The sequence below is a fragment of the Symsagittifera roscoffensis genome, chromosome 8 (assembly GCF_963678635.1).
Source record: "Symsagittifera roscoffensis chromosome 8, txSymRosc1.1, whole genome shotgun sequence".
NCBI classification, from domain to species: domain Eukaryota; kingdom Metazoa; phylum Xenacoelomorpha; order Acoela; family Convolutidae; genus Symsagittifera; species Symsagittifera roscoffensis.
The window spans coordinates 10,738,348-10,755,845 of NC_087069.1; the positions used below are offsets into that span (position 1 = coordinate 10,738,348).

General features: G+C 33.4%; 2 protein-coding genes across 6 annotated transcripts in view; both read left to right on the top strand.

Moving 5' to 3' along the window:
* Positions 1-956: 956 nt before the first annotated feature.
* On the top strand, positions 957-4,320 carry LOC134853366 (uncharacterized). The gene is made up of 2 exons (XM_063869342.1): positions 957-1,147; positions 2,453-4,320. Exon 2 carries the CDS (start codon positions 2,739-2,741, stop codon positions 4,278-4,280), a length of 1,542 nt encoding a protein of 513 aa, XP_063725412.1. The 5' UTR covers positions 957-1,147; positions 2,453-2,738; the 3' UTR covers positions 4,281-4,320.
* A 6,677-nt stretch (positions 4,321-10,997) lies between these two features.
* LOC134853367 (beta-secretase 1-like) overlaps positions 10,998-17,498 on the top strand; it is a 46,527-nt gene continuing 40,026 nt past the window's right edge. Inside the window, exons 1-2 of one of the 5 annotated variants that reach the window (XM_063869345.1) lie at positions 10,998-11,113; positions 15,311-15,529. In XM_063869345.1, coding sequence (XP_063725415.1) covers positions 15,341-15,529 — 189 coding nt within the window. In that variant the 5' untranslated portion in view covers positions 10,998-11,113; positions 15,311-15,340. Of the gene's footprint in view, positions 11,114-11,249; positions 11,430-11,905; positions 11,925-13,767; positions 13,806-14,011; positions 14,693-14,922; positions 15,530-17,498 lie in introns of those variants that run through there. The other 4 variants (XM_063869344.1, XM_063869347.1, XM_063869346.1 and 1 more) reach the window with 4 other exon arrangements.

Below are 17,498 nucleotides of genomic sequence, written 5' to 3' on the forward strand. Positions count from 1 at the left end.
GTGAGCATCCAGAGAGATAACGAAAACGTCCAACTTTATGGCTGGCTCTGGTCTGAATTGAACTTCATTTCGCGAACCCAGCTGGTCTATGAATGGCAGCTGAACCTGTCTTATTCATTCCTTCATATATCTCATAGAGACTTGACGCCCACGCTTCAGGTCTGGTACACCTCTGATATATATCTATGCGCACATTTTTCACAGACCTGCCCAGTTATTCCTAAGGTCTGATCAATCAAAAACCATAGACCATAGAAACACAACTGCCCATAGTCTGTAGCAAATTTGATCAAATTTGAAAAAAAAATAGATGAACAGATATGATTATTTAGAGCGATTCAGGATTAGGGAAGCTCTGAGTCAGAGATGTGCATTTTGGAACGATACATGGGACATATCCATCTCATTGGAAGATTTTGGTAAATTTTCTAGCTTTTTCTAAAAATTGTAATTTTATCTTATTGTTTCGTTTTCCTAACGAAAGTAACGGAATATTTGTGCTCGGCGTGGTTTTTTTCTTCAGACAAGTTTCTACTTTTTAATTAGCCAATTTTGACCGATTTTTTTTGTATCGTTGAAAAGGTATCGTTGTCCTGAGCTGAAGTTTTAAAAGATATTTCACCTGTGATCATTTACTGGTACTTTTCTTGAATCTTCATTGCGCCTCCCAATAGAGCACAATAGATTAATAGCATTAAGACCAGCATTTGCTTTGGAATGAATTTAAATATAAATGTTCTGTTGTGAAGGACTGGAACTTCCAACTTAGAACCAAAATGTAGAGTGCTAGTTGCCAATCGGTAAATGGCTGAGATTGGCTAAACTTTGAAACTCGACATCCAAATCAATTTCATTTGTTTACTTTTTCGGCAAACTCAGTTTGTACATTTTAAGTGTTGTTTCTAATGCAGTTGAAAAAAGTAAATAAGTTTAAATGCAGAAAAGTCTGGCAGCTGCCAAATTAGATGCAAGCTTTTCGATTGAAGCAGTTTTTGCATCAATAAGCAATGAAAACCAGCCATAAATTTCCCTCAAACATGTAGCATAATTACCTGCACGCCGGAAATAGCAGACAAATTAAAATCTCCAATAAAACACGGATCACAGAATTTCTGGTTTCAGTTTCGTCTTATTTTCAATCAACGTTGTATACGATTGTGATTTTTTGATCAAATAACGAGCTGCTTTAAATGTCATTATTTACAATTGGTTACCTTTTATGAGAGTTCATTGATTTTATCGTAAACTAAGCGGTTATTTTTCAAATCTAGCGCAAACGTTTTCCCGAGTTTGGTATCATTTGTGAATCATTTTCTTTCCTTAAAACAGGGAGAGGTTTACCTCATCAAATTTTGACCGATCAACACTTAATTCTTTCTAAACGCGCCTTGGCGCCAATATATATTAAGTTTGAGTGCTTTCCAAAAAATCCCCAAAAAGTACGGCTTTTTGGTCTGTTCTCTATTCAAAAACTGTTTTTGGCGCTTGGAAATTCATTTTAGTTGACCCAAAGGAAGAAAAAACTTCCGGAACGTTTTTAAAAATTCAACTCGCTAAAATGCAAATCACTTATGGTGCAACAATGCTCCGAATTTAAGAAAAAAATGTTTAGAAAATTTTTCAAAAATCCAACTATTATCCCCCTTCCTCCAACCTCCCCCCTTCCCCCTTCCACCGATAAAACCCTGACTCAAAGTCTCCTAAAAACTGATTTCTATGCAAACATTCTCAAAGCACCATTGCATTTTATTTTATATGCTATTTGCTCTTTTTTAAGTTTATGGATCATATATGAAGCCATGATTCATTTTCACCTGTGCAAAAATCAGCATGGTTGATTTTTCACGCAGCTGGTCTACAATTGAAAACTACTTCACAAATGATTAAATTTGTTCATGACATAATAATTGCCAGTCTGTCATGATTTTTTAAGTTTCTGGCAAGCTCAGTTTAATTAATTTACTGCGAGTCAAGCAGACAGTTTATTCTTTTTTTGATTTACATGTACGTTTTTTACATGTTTTTAAACCATTTTTTATCAATTTAAAACAAAAAAAAATGGTTTGTTAAAAAAATCTATTAAATTAAATCAGTGAATTTATTCAATTTCTGAGTTTTTGTTCCTGTTACATTCAATAGCAAATATTTACAAACTATGCATATATATATTTTTCATTTTTAGTCGCACGCAAAAGTAGCGTTTTTGATGTTTTTTTTAATTCAAAGTAGTCTTTGAAAATTATTCTTACACGACTGAAAATGCGGTATAGCGTCTTGGCAAAGCTGATGAGCTTGTTATTGAATCTGAGTTTATAGACTCAAAACGTATCATTTGACTGCAAAAACAAGAAACGTAAGACCACCGCTCTTTTTTAATGTCTTCAAGTACAGTTTTACCGTATTACAAAGTTCGTTCAAGTTAGAATAAAATAACGCTTTACTTTTTCAACAGTGGTGTCAAATCAACATTATTGATCTCGTCTGTGCATTTTGCGAGTACTTTGTTTCAACTTATTTATCACATTTTGCTCTGCAATTTTAGTTTTCAAACTCCATTTGGGTGTCGCAAAACTCGAGTCAATTAAGAGTTTTGGGTCTCACGTCGCTTCTTACAACCTACTTTATCCTTCTCGAAAAAAGAATCGTTCTAGTTTATAGAATCCTTGGCTTTCCTTATCCAGCAAAAAAAAATTTAGCCCATAATTTGCCTTTTTGGTTTTTTAAAAGTTTACCTCGGCATGACAAATGAGAAAACCAATTTATCTGTTCACGCTTGGATAAACTATCTGAGCCAGGGAAACAAAGCGATAGCCGACAAAGCCGAAAACAACAAAGATGACACGAACATTGAAACAGAAACGAAGCATAGAACGAAGAGCCGGGAAGATCCTCCGAAGTCGGCTCGAAGACCTCGGATTCGTTCGGCTAGCAGTCGGAATTTTTCACAAGAAGCCAAAATTGCACTTCAAGATTTGGGTTTTGAAACAGACGAAGGTAAATCGAACGTGGGTAATTCAAGAGCCGTATCACCGGCACAATTTTTTGCCCCGTCAGAACCCGAAGATTCGCCTCGGCAAAATATCGTAGACGACTTAAATACCAGCCGAAACTCAGTGCCAAAAAGCGACACAGATAGATCCAAATCGATAAACACGACACGTAGCAAAACGAATGATCAACTGAGTTCGAATCGTGAACACTCGATGCCGCCTCCGCTTTCGGACAGAGAACGAATTTACGTTCCGCTGGAGGCGAGTTACAGATCGGAATTGCGAAAAATAACGAGCCGAATGGGAGTCGAACTCGATACTTTCAACTCGATAAACTGCCCTCATATGCTGAAAACGCGACAAGGTGTTTCGTCATCACCAACAACCCCGTTTCGGAAAAGCTCAATTTCGTCAATCACCGGGAAAAATCGAACGCCACAAATTTACGCCAATTTGCCTTCCTGCACGAGATGTCGACAGCAATACTTTTCAGCTTGTTTACAAAATAAACCGACAAATCCGAAGTACCCAATCGTCGATCCGACTTACAGAAGTACGACTTCGGCGCCGAGAAATGTTCTCGCGTTCAATACGAGCGTGCCTCGGCGATCGTTTGTTGATGTTTTGCCGAGCGGGAAACAAGCCGACGCCAACAATGTGTTCAACAGATCACAATCGGCGTCGCCGGCCAGACGATTCCAGCGTTCGGAAACGAGAGCCGACGTCTCAACTAGGAAACACTCCACAAATTTCCGAACGCCGAATCAAACCAAACTCGTAGAGGGCGAAAATCGACAGTTGTCACCATTAAAATATCAACAAAACGCAAACAGCAAACATCGAACAACAGTTATTACAAAGAAAAACATCAACAATCAACCGGCTACTCCGAAACAACTCAGCCCAATTATTCAACGAAAAACATCGGCTAAAAGTGGCCAAGCGAAGACCAAAAAGTCAAACGAGGATGTGGTTGACAATGGAAAAATTTTCCCAAATAGTTCTACTAGCAGAAAGTTCGACAAAACGAATGCAAAATTAGATGAAATTGAGCGATTGAAGCTGCGAAATGACAAATCAAAAGGTTTTAGTTCTGCCAAACAAAGTAATGATCGGTTAAAAGTTAAATCAGTTATTTATGACCGGAGATTTGAGGAGTGGAAACGGCCTTGGGAAGAAAACGGAGAAAACGAGGAATATATAGTTGAAGAAATTCCAGAGGAACTTAAGAAACAATCTGTGACTAAATGCAAAGAGTGGCTTGCTCTTTGGTTTTCAACTCAAAGCTAATAACTTGATTAATTAATAAAATCAATGAAGTAAATCATGATTCTTGCCGCATTTTTTTTTCGAAAAAATTTATAGATCGTAGAAAAAAACAGCGTTGGTTTGCAAAAAGCACAAAATATTCAGATTTTAAAATTTTTTTTGAAAAAACGACCTTTTGGAAAAAAAAACTTATTTCATCATTTTTTCGTCAAATTTCTTCATTAATTTTTCTTCAAAATAGATAAATTTTCTTTGAATCTCCTTAACAAGTATGTCCCCTTCAAGAAACAGAGGTATATTTTACTAGATTAAGTTGAACGAAATATCGACCAATCTGAATGCAGCAACTTTTGATATCTCAAAAAAGAACGTTTTGTGCTAATTTACTGCTAGGTGGTGGCAATTCTTCGATAAATACCACAGGGGTGATGGCGATTGTTACGTAGAAGGTTTCAATTTTTGTGCGTATTGGTGAGCGAGTAAAACTCATCTTATAACATAAGGACAATGGCTTTTTACTTCGTTTTTTTTCCACAAAAAACGAAAAAAAATAAACAGGTTGAATCCAATTCGTAAGTTAATACGAGATATTTTTCGGGAAGTAATTCCGAAAATCTACATTACTGAAAATTCTAATCGATCATAGCACCCAACAAATTATAGTTTAAAACTCAATGCAAGCTCTTAAGACAATCGTTTTTATCTTGAGAAAAGTTGTTCTTGACTATTAGTCAGACTTATCAAGTTTGAAAAAAGTTAAAGAGAAAAAACGGTAAAACACGTTCAAATGGAGCTAAAGCTCCTCGGGTTTGCATTTATAAAGATAAGAGTATAGGAGACTTCGTACCCGCACCAAACCTGTCTGCTAATTTTGGCAGTACATTAGCTTATACCGCTCGGCCAAAGTGAATTGCATATAGACAACTTTAATCCAATCATTATACAGTTTACTTTCATGCATTCATACTATCAAGCACACACTTTTTTTGCGCTGCACGGTTAGATGGCGATCAACACTTCGGTTCGCAACCAACTTGTCTTTAACATGGTCCTATTTAGGACCTAAAACGTGCGATGATTGTTCATCATTACATTGTTCTTCAATGGATGATGGTGTCTCACTGACTTCGGGTTTCATTGCTAGAGTTGCTTACAGTTTTACTCAGAAACTTAGTAAAAAAATCTTAATATGTGTATTTTGACGAAATCACAACTGATTTAGTTTGCTTGCTGAATAATTTTGATTGAATCCTAGTAATCATCCATATAAAACTTTTCGGTAACCACTGATGCTGCTTCAAGACATGTGGAAAAATTACAACTTGCCGTATTTTGCAAAGCAAAAGTCGTGCATGACGGTGAATCTTGGAAACCGAATATATAGCGAGTGTATCGATTGACTATCATATCTTTTGTGAGATCCTCCTGCCACTTGCTTTCATCAAATACGGGACTCCTACCTGGAAAAACATAACTGCTATATCTGAAGAGACGGCGTGCTTGTACTGTCCGAGGCGCAACGGTGCAAATACCAATTTTTTGAGTAGGTCTAGAGCCAACAATAGAAATTGAAATAAGGATATGTCATGAAATTTGTGTCACCATTAAAAACTCGGGGCACCTCACCCGGTTTATTTGAATTTATTAGTGGGGGGTGAGGAAGATACCACTCGCAATCAGCTCGCGAACGTGGGTCATACCACTCGCGATCATCTCGCGAACGTGGATCATATAGAGTGAGCAAGCGATGAGTAGTATTTTTTTTGGTAAACTGACCTTGTTATCAGCCCAAAGCATAAGCACGATTTATCTTACATAATCGTGAAATGTTTCTGATTTGAGGATGACTGAAGCGTATTTTTCGGCGGCAGAACGGGCATTCCATTTCATACAAAATCCTGTCTGGTCAGTTAATGAAACATCTTGAACAACAAACCGAGTAATGTCTGAGAAAACTATGGTTATTTGGTGGTACCTAAACCTGCAAAGAAAAAAACCCAAGTCGAAAACAATCTATAAAACCAAATTTCTGTTTCTTGTTGTCGCTCAAACAAAATTGTACGTTTGAGGAGTCTTGAGCTGTTTGGACAAAGAATATATATAAATGAAATTTTTCAAAAAAAATTGCTTTTTTGTTGACTAGTGGATATAAGGAAAACGCCACGCCCAGAACTCAAGGATTTGATCATTTTTTTGCTGGAATATCTGGCTCAGAAAATTGTAAACTCTAACGCTTCTAGCATCGGTTCATGACGTATTAGGTCGCAAATTTTTCAGCTTTTCGGATGTCTGCTTTTTGATTGATCATTTTTTGTAACCATGGTTAAAAACAATTGCCGATGTCTAACGATACAATTGATCATTAGAACGATAATTAACGACAAGGTTAATCCAGTGTCATTCGAGACAGTCGATATAAAAAAGAGAAGGACGAAAACTTAAAGTGCTCGCCCTAGGTTTCCCAAACCCATCTCTCGTTTTATTTTGGTCGAGCTAAGAACCGATTTTTAAAAATGAGCACCTCGATCCAGGTTACGAAATCTGCGATTTAGGTCAAACAACGCTTGCATGTAATTTATGCCTTTTTTGAATGCCTAGATGCCATAATTTCTACGCTTGGTTGCTCATTGCATCTTCTCTGTAAACCCAATCAACCGCAACTTGTAAGGATTAGCGATGAGTAAGATCCGTGGTTATTTATGAGCCGATCAATATAGAACTATAAAATAGGTTTTAGATCGAAAAAAATCATAGTGATGAAGAAAACTTTTTTTGAGAACGAAGAAAAATGAGGAAGCTCCATGGCTTTCTATCTCAGGAAAAGAAAAGTGAGTACCATTCGAAAAATCAGAAGAAAATGTAGTTCGATTGGGTCCCGCGCTCAGTAAAAACAGAAAATAGTCAATTATAATACAAATAAAAGGATACTTTTACCAAATTTATAATCAGTTATGAGCGCTAAGCTTAGGTGTCAAAATGATTTGTAATATATTATAATGATAAAAAATTTTAGTGACATTATAATAAATTAAAATCAAATTAAAAATGATTAAGTTTTTCTAAAACTCTCTAGTAGTATATAAAAATATATAATAATCTCATATTAGTTGAAAGGTTCCCGCCTAATACATTTTCCACATAAACCAAGAAATTAAAAATTAAAAACGTTATAACTTTGAATTGATTTGAAAACTGCTGAAACAATTTTTAACTTTTCCACGTTTTACATTTTCCATATAAGCAATTCGGATGCAACGTTGAAAACAAAACCGGCAAACAAAAGGATTATAATTGATTATAATGAATTTTTTTGAACAAAATATTTGAATTGGAAATGGGATGAAAACAATCGATTATATTTTATTAGAATCGATTGCAATTGTTTCGAAAAAAGGATGAATTGAAACCGATTGGAGTCGATTAAAATTTATTTTTTTTTGCTTTTAGAAAAAGAGATTATAATCAATTATTAGTTGATTAAAATCAACTTTTGTTCTCAATTTCAGTAATGCTGGTACTAAAATCATAATACAATCGATTATTAACGCTTGAAACTGTATTCTGGTAAGAAACGAACACCAAAATGCCTACAATAATTTAGAAATTTTTTGTTTACTGCTAGAGTAAATATGAATATTTGTTGGTTGATTTTTCTCTTTTTTGTAAATTTTACAAGAAGGTATCAAAAATTTTGCATTACAAACCCTATTTTACCCAGGATTATGCTGTCAATAAAACAAAAAAGATGGTGTGACTTTTTTGGTTTATTTTTCTCTTTTTTATAGGTTTTCTAACTTAAATATCCTAAAAACACTAATTCAGGTCTCAGTGTTTTGCTTAAACAAACTTTAATGTTTTAAGTTTAAGCTACCATTACCACAAACAAAATAATTGTAAAAAGTATTTTTTTTTCTTTTCCGTCTAATTAAAAAAACATGTATCCTGGCATTGGATAGCTGCGCTTTCTGCGGCAAAAAACGGTTTCTCATGGTTGGTTGATGAAACACTCCAACTTTTGCGGCTACTTTCATTCCAATTTCAAACTTTTGACTTCCGCAGTTTTATTTTAGTCTACATAGTCAGGTCTAAAAATGTTTTTCTTTTTGTAGATCAATTTAAAAGCTGCTGCAGTTTCTTCGGTGCGGCTAACAAACAAACTATATAAAAAAAAATAAAAGATTGAAAACGACAATTGAGTTTTTTTCTCAGAAATGATTGCTGGATGTAAACATAAAAAAATATAACAAATAAACATGAAAAGCTGAGCCTTAAAACTTTACAAAGTTTCGACCTGTTGCCGCAAAAATATTTCCATTACTGTATAAAATTTTTAGAACCTTGGATAGAACTTGACTGAAGTTTTAATACTAAACAAAATCAACACGTACAATATTTGAATAAAGAGCGTTTTCTAACAGTAAAATTCACTAGACTGTAAGGTTTTAGAGAATTCGGGTCTTATGCGTTAAACGGCCCAAAAATCAAAATGGAAGCAAAATGAAAACTAAAACTGAAACTGATCCTGATTGGCTAATATTAGCCAATCAAATTCGAGCAACTAGGTCAACCATTTCGATTGATACTGAGAACTTCAAACAGACAGACAGTAATTGTATGTTGATTACGTGTTTTCAATTTGAAATAAAATTCTGACTATTTTCTTAATTTTGGGTCGTTTAACGCATAATACCCGAGATTTCAATTTAAGAGAAAAACTTCAAATATATATTTAAAAGCTTATCGCTAAACTACAGAGATCTGTATATCTTTATTAATAATCTGGCAAAATTAATTGACTAGCAAAACGTTGAAATTGCACAGAATAGGTTATTACAACATCGTTTAATTCTGAAAAAGCTGACACGCTATCAATAGGGAAAAGTATCTACAATAGACTTTATAGAACTATACTGCAACTAAAAGAGTTTAATTGTGAGAATCCTTTTGAATGGTAATCGCCTTCAACTACATTCTTCTAGGTGCATTATTATAAACACATTTGAAAACTACGAGTTTATTTTTCTGAATACTCTTTGTGTATATTGAAAACAAAAACAAAATTCACTTCTATAAAAACTGACAATAACGTAAAGTTTTTAGGAATTTTGGTTTTTCGCTTCAAAAACAAGAATTTTGGTTTTTCACTTCAATAAATGAGAGAAAACTCAGGGCTACTTGGAGAGCAACAAACTTGTTTTTCCAAAATCCTTTTAAATGCATTGCAATTACCTTATATTTGCAAATATTTTTAGGTAAAAAGGGTTGCCACTTTGTGCAAGTAGCACTGAAAGTCCCGACGCTTTCAAAGAAAAATGCAAACAAAGTTTTTCTTTTTCTTCGAATATTTTTGAGTGTGGCTTGATGAAAGCGGATAAAAACAGTAAGTAATTCAGGTTTAATTGACAATAGGCATAAAAGTTTTCAAAAAAATATTAACTAACAAAACAAAATGAAAACCAGAGCGATTTTTTTTTCTAGTTTGCATGAGTTTTTTTTTCAGTTTATGGTCAAGGAAAATGGTCAAGTTTTAACGTTTAATGAAGCGTTAAAACTAGTTCGTTAATTAAAATCAAATTTTTTCAGTCTGAACGGTCAATTTTCCTAACGAAGATTACTTACTCGATAGCTTTACTCGCTCGAAATTAGGCCAAAACTCGAAAACCAATTTTCTCGATACTAGCCCATTTTTGGAAACGTTCGACACGAAGACAACTTTTTTATAGCAAATTAAAGGGCTTCAATATGATACATAACTCAACCTATTCAGATGATTATTTGCGGTATCTGAGTTTGCGTGGAAAACGAAAAAGTAGGAAAAATTTAAAACAGACTCGATAACAAAATTCTCTCTATTTTCAATGGTTTGAACAAACCTTTTGAGTTTTAACACTGATTAGAAATTTCCCAAAAGTTAGGAAAAACATTTCTTCCTTTTTTTGAAACTTAAAAAATAAACATGTACTTCAATTGCAACATAGAGGGTTATCTTCTACACTAAAGCTTACTATTTCATTTCTTCAAGATTGATGTGATGGTTCATTTTTTTTTCAAAACTGACCGAATCTGACCAATTCTGCCTTTCAGCAAAATTCCTGTAATTTGTTTATTTCATTCTTGTTCCCTGTCCTGTAAAATGGACCAATTTTGAGCAATCATTGGGTCTCATTTGTTCTGCTTGTTTCCCTGGGGAATGAAATATTAGCTTTCTAATGGGTTTGACTACTGGGGAGTCAAATGTCATTTAGAATAGAGTTGCAAAACGAGTCGAACTTTCAAATAGCCGACTTTTTTCTTCGTGTTTATTTGATATATTTCTTTGTTAAAGAAATATGTCTAAGGAATGATTGCATTTACAAACAATCAACTGTATAATTTAAACTGCGCGCTTTTAAACTTACTTTTCGTTATAAACGGGCTTATTTTCGGAAATTAATCTGCTAAAAACACATATTACATTTCCTATTGTAATTTTTTTGAATTCAACATTGTGTAGGTATCGGAGTATTGTTTTAGTTTCGTAGCAAGAATAACAAGTTTTTTCTTTCTGTCTTTTTCATTTCTTTTTTCGTTAATCTAAAATGTCAGGGGTATTTAAAAAAAAATGGAGAATCACAAGTATTTTTAAAATAAACTTCTAAAAATAACTCAATTTATACGCAAGGCCCGTTCTGCCAGCCGATAGCTTTAATGAGATTTCAGGCATGCAAATTACTATATTGAGTTCTAAAGTCAAACAACCGAAAAAAAAAGAGTGGTCGATTGCTACTGATTAAAATCTGAAGCGTATCAAAATTGATTAGAAAGCTACTTCAAATGCCCTCAGTTGTACTACTTTTCAGCGTTCTTTCAATACGGTCTTCATTTTGTTACTTATAATCCCAAAATTCATTCTAGGTTTTTTTATCTGAGCATTTTAAAATTTTTACTATTATATTGCGTAATTTCTTATGAACATTTTTTTGCCCGGAATACCATAACTTTTTTGTACAATTGCGTCAGTCATTTTTTGAATAATTGCGTTTTTAAACTAGCGGTAATTTTGGCATCCTAAATAATCCGCAACCATAATTGTATATATTTACATGTTTTACCTGCAGCAATATAAGTAGACTGTTTTCGCACTTATCAGCTAATAAAAAATGCCAGACGTGTATTTTCGAGCCAACAAAGGTAAATCGATATGCCTGAAATTTCCATTCTGCCCATTATTTGAAAATGAATATATCTCCCAATTGATTACCCAGTCAAACATTACTCTTTTGAAGCAGCCAAATTAAATATTCGTTCTGCTCGAAGCATTCGTATTTTTGAGTGGGATTGAAACTTACAATAAAATTTTTTTAATAATAGTATAACAAATTTTTACAGAGCAAAATCTGTAGTGTTTAAAAATTAACAAAGAAAAAATAGAACAAACTCTGAGCACTAATCCGTACCGTTTAAATTTTCAATCAATCAATATATTTCCGAAGAATATTTTGACATGAAATGTTGCATTCGAGTTCAAAACTACATTGATTTCTTTTCTTTTAACATTGATTTATTTCAATAAGCCGTTCTTTCGTTTTCTCTCCAGAATATGTTTTCTTATTTTTCTCAATTTCAAATTTGATGTTTTTCTTTGCTTGAGTCTTAATTTAGTTTACCCGAAACCTGTAAGTTGAGGTTAGCAATAGCTTTGAAACGCTCCTAATTCTAACACATAATCGGCCCTTATAATTCTCGGAAAATGTCAAATTTTGCAATTAGGCCAATTTTGCTGTGTTTGTGCTATTTGAATAATGTCAAACCAATTCAACTCAAACTGCAACAACCTTTGCCAACAATCGCCAAAAATAGTTAGGTGTTGGAGTTTTAATCCAGTTAGCAAAAATTTGAGTTGAACTCTATTAAGCAAAAACTCAAAAATCCGGGCTATAGTGCTATTCAAACTATTATAAAAAAATTTGTTGGAGAAAGAATAGGAAAATCTGCAAAATTCTCGCCATATCAGCAAGAAATCAAAATCATACAAGAATTTTACAAAAATATCACAAAGTTTTGACTTCTTTGAAATGCAGATCGGAATGCAATGTCTTGCAAGGCTTCCTGTTAAATATTATAAAATTTTGCTATCCGAACTGCAGTTTAGAAAACTTCAAAATCTTGAAAAAATTTTGAAAGATATCCTTTTAAACATTTTAAAAAGGTTTTACGGCTACAGTTTATTTGATTTTACTAGTACAATTGATTGGTAGCCTAATGTCTACATTACGCATCATATGTTTTCTCTGTTTGTAATAAACTGGTCTGAGTTAGTCTATTGGTTACGAATCTTGATATCAACCAAAAGGCGCATATTTAAGTTCTATTCAAGTTTTTTGCTCTCTTCTCTAGATAGGAAATAGGCTGAACGAATATTGAGTTATAATAAAAATCATCAGCGGAAAAACAACTGATTACTTAATCAAACATTTGGTTTAGCCAAAAACTGTAAATTGCAGTTGGCAAAAGTTTTCAAACGCTCATGATACTAGTTTATTGGCCAATATAATTCTCGGAAATTGTCAAAATATGCAATTTACGCCATGTCCACTCATTGTTCTTGCAATTTAAAGTTTGTCAAACGCATTGAACGCATAATGCACTGAGCTTTGCAAAAATCGTACAATCGTCAAACCTATTTTTTCTGATGGACGTTTAGTCAATTCAGCAAAAAAATTTAAAAAACGCTCTCTAGTGCAGTTCAAATTCTTGTGAGAACTTTTGCTGTAAAAAGATTCGGGAGTTCTGCAAATTTCTTACAGCATATCAGCAAGAAATAAAAATCATTTGAGAAGATTTTTATTTTTCTCTTTGTTGGTATGAACAGGTCTTAGTTAGTCTTGTTGTTACGAATCTTGGTAGCAGTCATTCATGATTTTTGAATAAAATTACCTAAATATTGAATGATTTATTTGGCATTTCCCTATTTTGAAAAAGTGTTCATTGACTCGTTCAATTTGAAAAAAAAACTTAAGTTTTTTTTCCAAAAGAAAAATTAAGTCTGGAATCTTTACAAAAATTTTTAAAAATGACGGAATTGACAGAGTGATGTAGCACTTGTAAGGTATTTTAGCTGTGTTCTGGGCGAAATCAAAAAATTAGTCTATTACAAAAAAAATTGTTCAAAAAATGTTTCGATCGTTTTTATCTATAAAGAATAAATGCAACTTTTATGATGTCTTCTTCAATGATGTTTTTTTTTGTGATAACTTATGATCTGGCTCAAAGACTGGGCCCAAAAAGGTCACAGTGAGAGTTTGATCTTTTTTGTTTTAGTTATATGTTTTATTTTTCTTAGCAAAAATCTTTGTCAGCTCACGCTTTTTTTTGCACAGCAGCCAACTATTTTAGTTTTCATTGCAAATTTTAATTGTTTTTCAAATAAATAAAAAACGCTACTTCCTTAGCCAAGAATTTCAATTCCAGCTGTAAAACAATATCATATATCAGTTGTTTTTAAACCTCTTGAATATAAAACAGGAGTCAGGGTTAAAACACTGGCGAAGTGTTTGGAAAAAAGTGGTGAGTTTTTTTACTCTTTTTAACTTATTCGAAAAAGAAAATGGTTGATAATTTTTGAAAACTTATTAGATTTTATTGGTTCGGCTCACAAAAAGATGTTTGAAACAATTTCTCAGGGTGCAGATATTTTTGTATGGTTTTTTGAACAAGAATTATTGTTTTCAAAAACTACAGCATGTCAGTAATTTTTAAACCATGTTATTTTTCCGAGCACATTCTTTACAGAGATGAGACGGAACTATTTTGCAATTTTCTGTTTTTATGGAATTGCATGAAAAGTGTATGATTAGTATTTTTCCATATATGAAAATTGTATGACTAGCAATTTTGGTCAACCCGGTTGAATAGAAATTTTGTTACAACTTTAAATCGCGCACCTTCAAACCATCAAAGCCAAAAAAAATCAGACTTTTGGAGGACTTTCAAATGAAAGTTTTCTCAGAAATTTTAAAAAGGTTTTCCTGCAAATATAGGTTGGAGATGTTTGCATATTTCTTACTATCGCTACCGAAGAAAGCTATTCATATTGACTATAATTTTATTATCTGAGGAAAAATGGAAAAAGGCGGGTTTCGCATAAATGATTTGACCGATTACATCCCCTGAAGAAGTAAATGGTTTAAATCAATTGTAATCCCCTACCCTGCAGACAAAAAAACAGCAAATCTCATTGATTTTCAACTCCTTACAATGTTTTGTTTTATTACTTTACCCAGTGAAAGGTGGTTGATAAAATTGGCAGGTGATGTCGTTACCCAATCAAATTATGCAAAATTTTCGGCGGTTTGGAGGCCAAAACACAATTCAATGTTTTCAAGCTGCGGTCTACAAAGATATTTCTTTCTTTTTCTAAGCAATTTATGCAATTTTGTCCTCTTTTTTCTCAGGTAACCATTAAAAATTAAAAGTAAACAATTTTTTAGCGAGTATGACCATACTAAATTTACTTTTTGAATATCAATGGGTGTAGTGATTTTTTTCACTGCTTGGAACACGTGGAAAAACTGAAATTTAAAAACAAAATCAAGCATAAAGTAAGCAAAGATAACAAAGATCACCCTTTATGACTATAAAACACTACTTTAAATATGAAAAACAACCAAGTGAGATTTTTTAGCATCTCGAGATACGCTTGAAGGCAGCTTTCATTCGCCACATGGGATTTATTTAACTAAGGATATTATTTTTATCCCTTACACATAGATAATAATAAATGATATTGTTATAAGTTTGTCCTGGAGGTTTAGCCACATGCATACCATTCAGTGATTCCATTGTAGATAATAAAAATCATACTCGATACATTTATAAATTTGTTAATATTGAAGTTGATCGAGTGTTAGATAAATCTGAAACGTTTCAATAATTATGATCGGATTGTTTATTTTTTATTGAAATAATCAGAACGATATCAGAAAGTGTTTTTTTTTCGTAATTATCTGGTTTCGTAATTTTTCTGTTTGTCAATTTTTTGAAATTGAAATCTAATACTTTTTTCTCATTAGACAATTTTCAACAAACTTATTCGAGTCATCATGTCGTCAATGTTCAACATGAAATTAATTTACTTGCTATTTACAATACTTTTTCGTTCCATTGTTTATTCGACCCTGGAAGCGAACGACCCTTCGGAACCCACTCTTCCGTTTTATAACATCCCCCTCAAAGGGGTGATAGACGAAGGCTACTCTGCAGCCATGGACATCGGCACCCCGCCTCAGACGGTAAAAAAATTTATAAGGAGTTATAGAATTTACTAAACTCCACTACCTCAGTAAAGTTCTAATTCAGATCTGAAATAATCTTTTTCAGACCTAAATTTCAGATCTGAAATGGCTTGTGAAAGAATAAAATAACGCTTGGATATTTTACGAATGGGTATTTTTGTATCTATTTTTAGATCAGAAATTTGGTTTTTCTTGGTTATTTCAGATCTGAGAAAATCTATTTCAGATCTAATTTTGATCTGAAATTAGCTTTTGTTGTTTTTTTTCTGATCTGAAAAATTAATGATTCTGTCATAATGTTTGATATTTTAGCTACTTATGTTGGTATTTAGTAGCTTCTGCTAGCTACTAGCAGGTACTCAGCAAAGTCTCTAATCAGAAAATGCTGAAATATGTTGCCCAAAGCATGAGCTAAACATCGGAAACGCATAAGTAGCTTATGGAAATCAAAGATTTGATAAGTTTTCTAACAATTTTTCAAAAACTTTTGTTAAACAGTCATATCGGTTTAAATAAAAGAATTGTTTGTGAAAATTTTTTGTTAATCTAAACCTTATTGTGTATTGAAGTAACAGCAATAAAACAAAATTCAATTGTTTGCTGAAAATGCGTGAACTATTCTTTAACAAAGGGTTCTCGGATCTAGTTTAAGATATATTATTTTCTATATCTGATCCAAATTAAAGATCTGAAATTTTCAAAAAATTTATCAAAATCTGAAATAAAGAGTTTCAGATCTGAGGAGGTTTTTATGTAATAAATAAAGATTTTCGAATCTGAGAAGGAACTTACGTAAAAAATAAAGAATTTCAGATCTTGTAGAAAAAATCCGCTGGTTACGGGCTCACTGGTTTCGGGTTCATTACGTTAGAAAGCCTCATAATAAATTAAACCAAAAGAAACCGAACCCATGGTAAACCGACCCCTTGACCATCCAAAGGGTCCACAATTTGATACTGTTTAATGACATCTAACTTCAGCCAACTACCACTGAATTTTTTGGCGCGAATATATACCGTTGAGAGGGGGAGTGTTTTTTCATAACATCACCTGCGGCACTTAAAATGGTCAAAATAGGGTCTCAGTGTCATCAACTATGGTTTTGCGTGGTGTAAAGTCCGTCCAATTTTTCTTCGACATTTTTTCAAAATCCTCCTTTCCTCCCTTTTGAGAAAATACTAGACCTATTCTTGGTTGAAACGATTTTTTGGCTCTTTGTCTTTTTGTTCCTATCGTCCGAGAAAATACGGAGCGTTTTTTTCTGTGGACAAAATTTAGTATTTTCTTTAGCTACGTTTTTTTAAGAAATTTAATCCCATCAAAATATTGTAACGCTCTGAGCTCAAATTTAAAGATGAGTTGCACAAGTCGTCAAATTTAAAAAAATAATTTCCTTCTGCGCAATAATTTTTTTTTGAATAAATGTTACCTAGAGGCAACATAAACCAGCTCAGAAAGCATTCGAAAATAAATTAAGCTAAACTGATCAAACTAGTTTTTCGACCTCCGCGACTAATATTTTGACCAGGACCGGATCTAGGATTTCCTCAAGGGGGCAACTTTTTTAGATCGACTAAATAGTTTTTTTGAGCTCTCTCAAATCACTATGAAGACCCCAGTTTGACGAAAACGTCTGCGCCGCAGGCAAAATTTTGAAAAAAAGGCCAAAAAAAGGCGTTTTTTGGAGCCCCCCTCAAATATAGTATATTTTAACGCTGAAGACTCCTTTAGAAAAATTCTAGGGTCAGTCAGCCAAAAACGGAAATCTCAACAGTACAAAGGGGGAACCTTTGGGGTCGAATCTCTGAGGGAAGGGCGTCCGCCCCTCACAACCCCCCCCCCCCCCCCCTCCCCCCGCGATTTTGACCATGCCGCGACTAATTTTTTTGACCGTCGCGACTAGTTTTTTTGACCGCCGCGGCTAACTTTCCTTTGGTCGCGCTAGTCACGGTTATTTTTCCTTCGG

Coding starts and splice junctions, on each gene's coding strand:
- LOC134853366 (XM_063869342.1), top strand. CDS start 2,739: ATGACAAATGAGAAAACCAATTTATCTGTTCACGCTTGGATAAACTAT.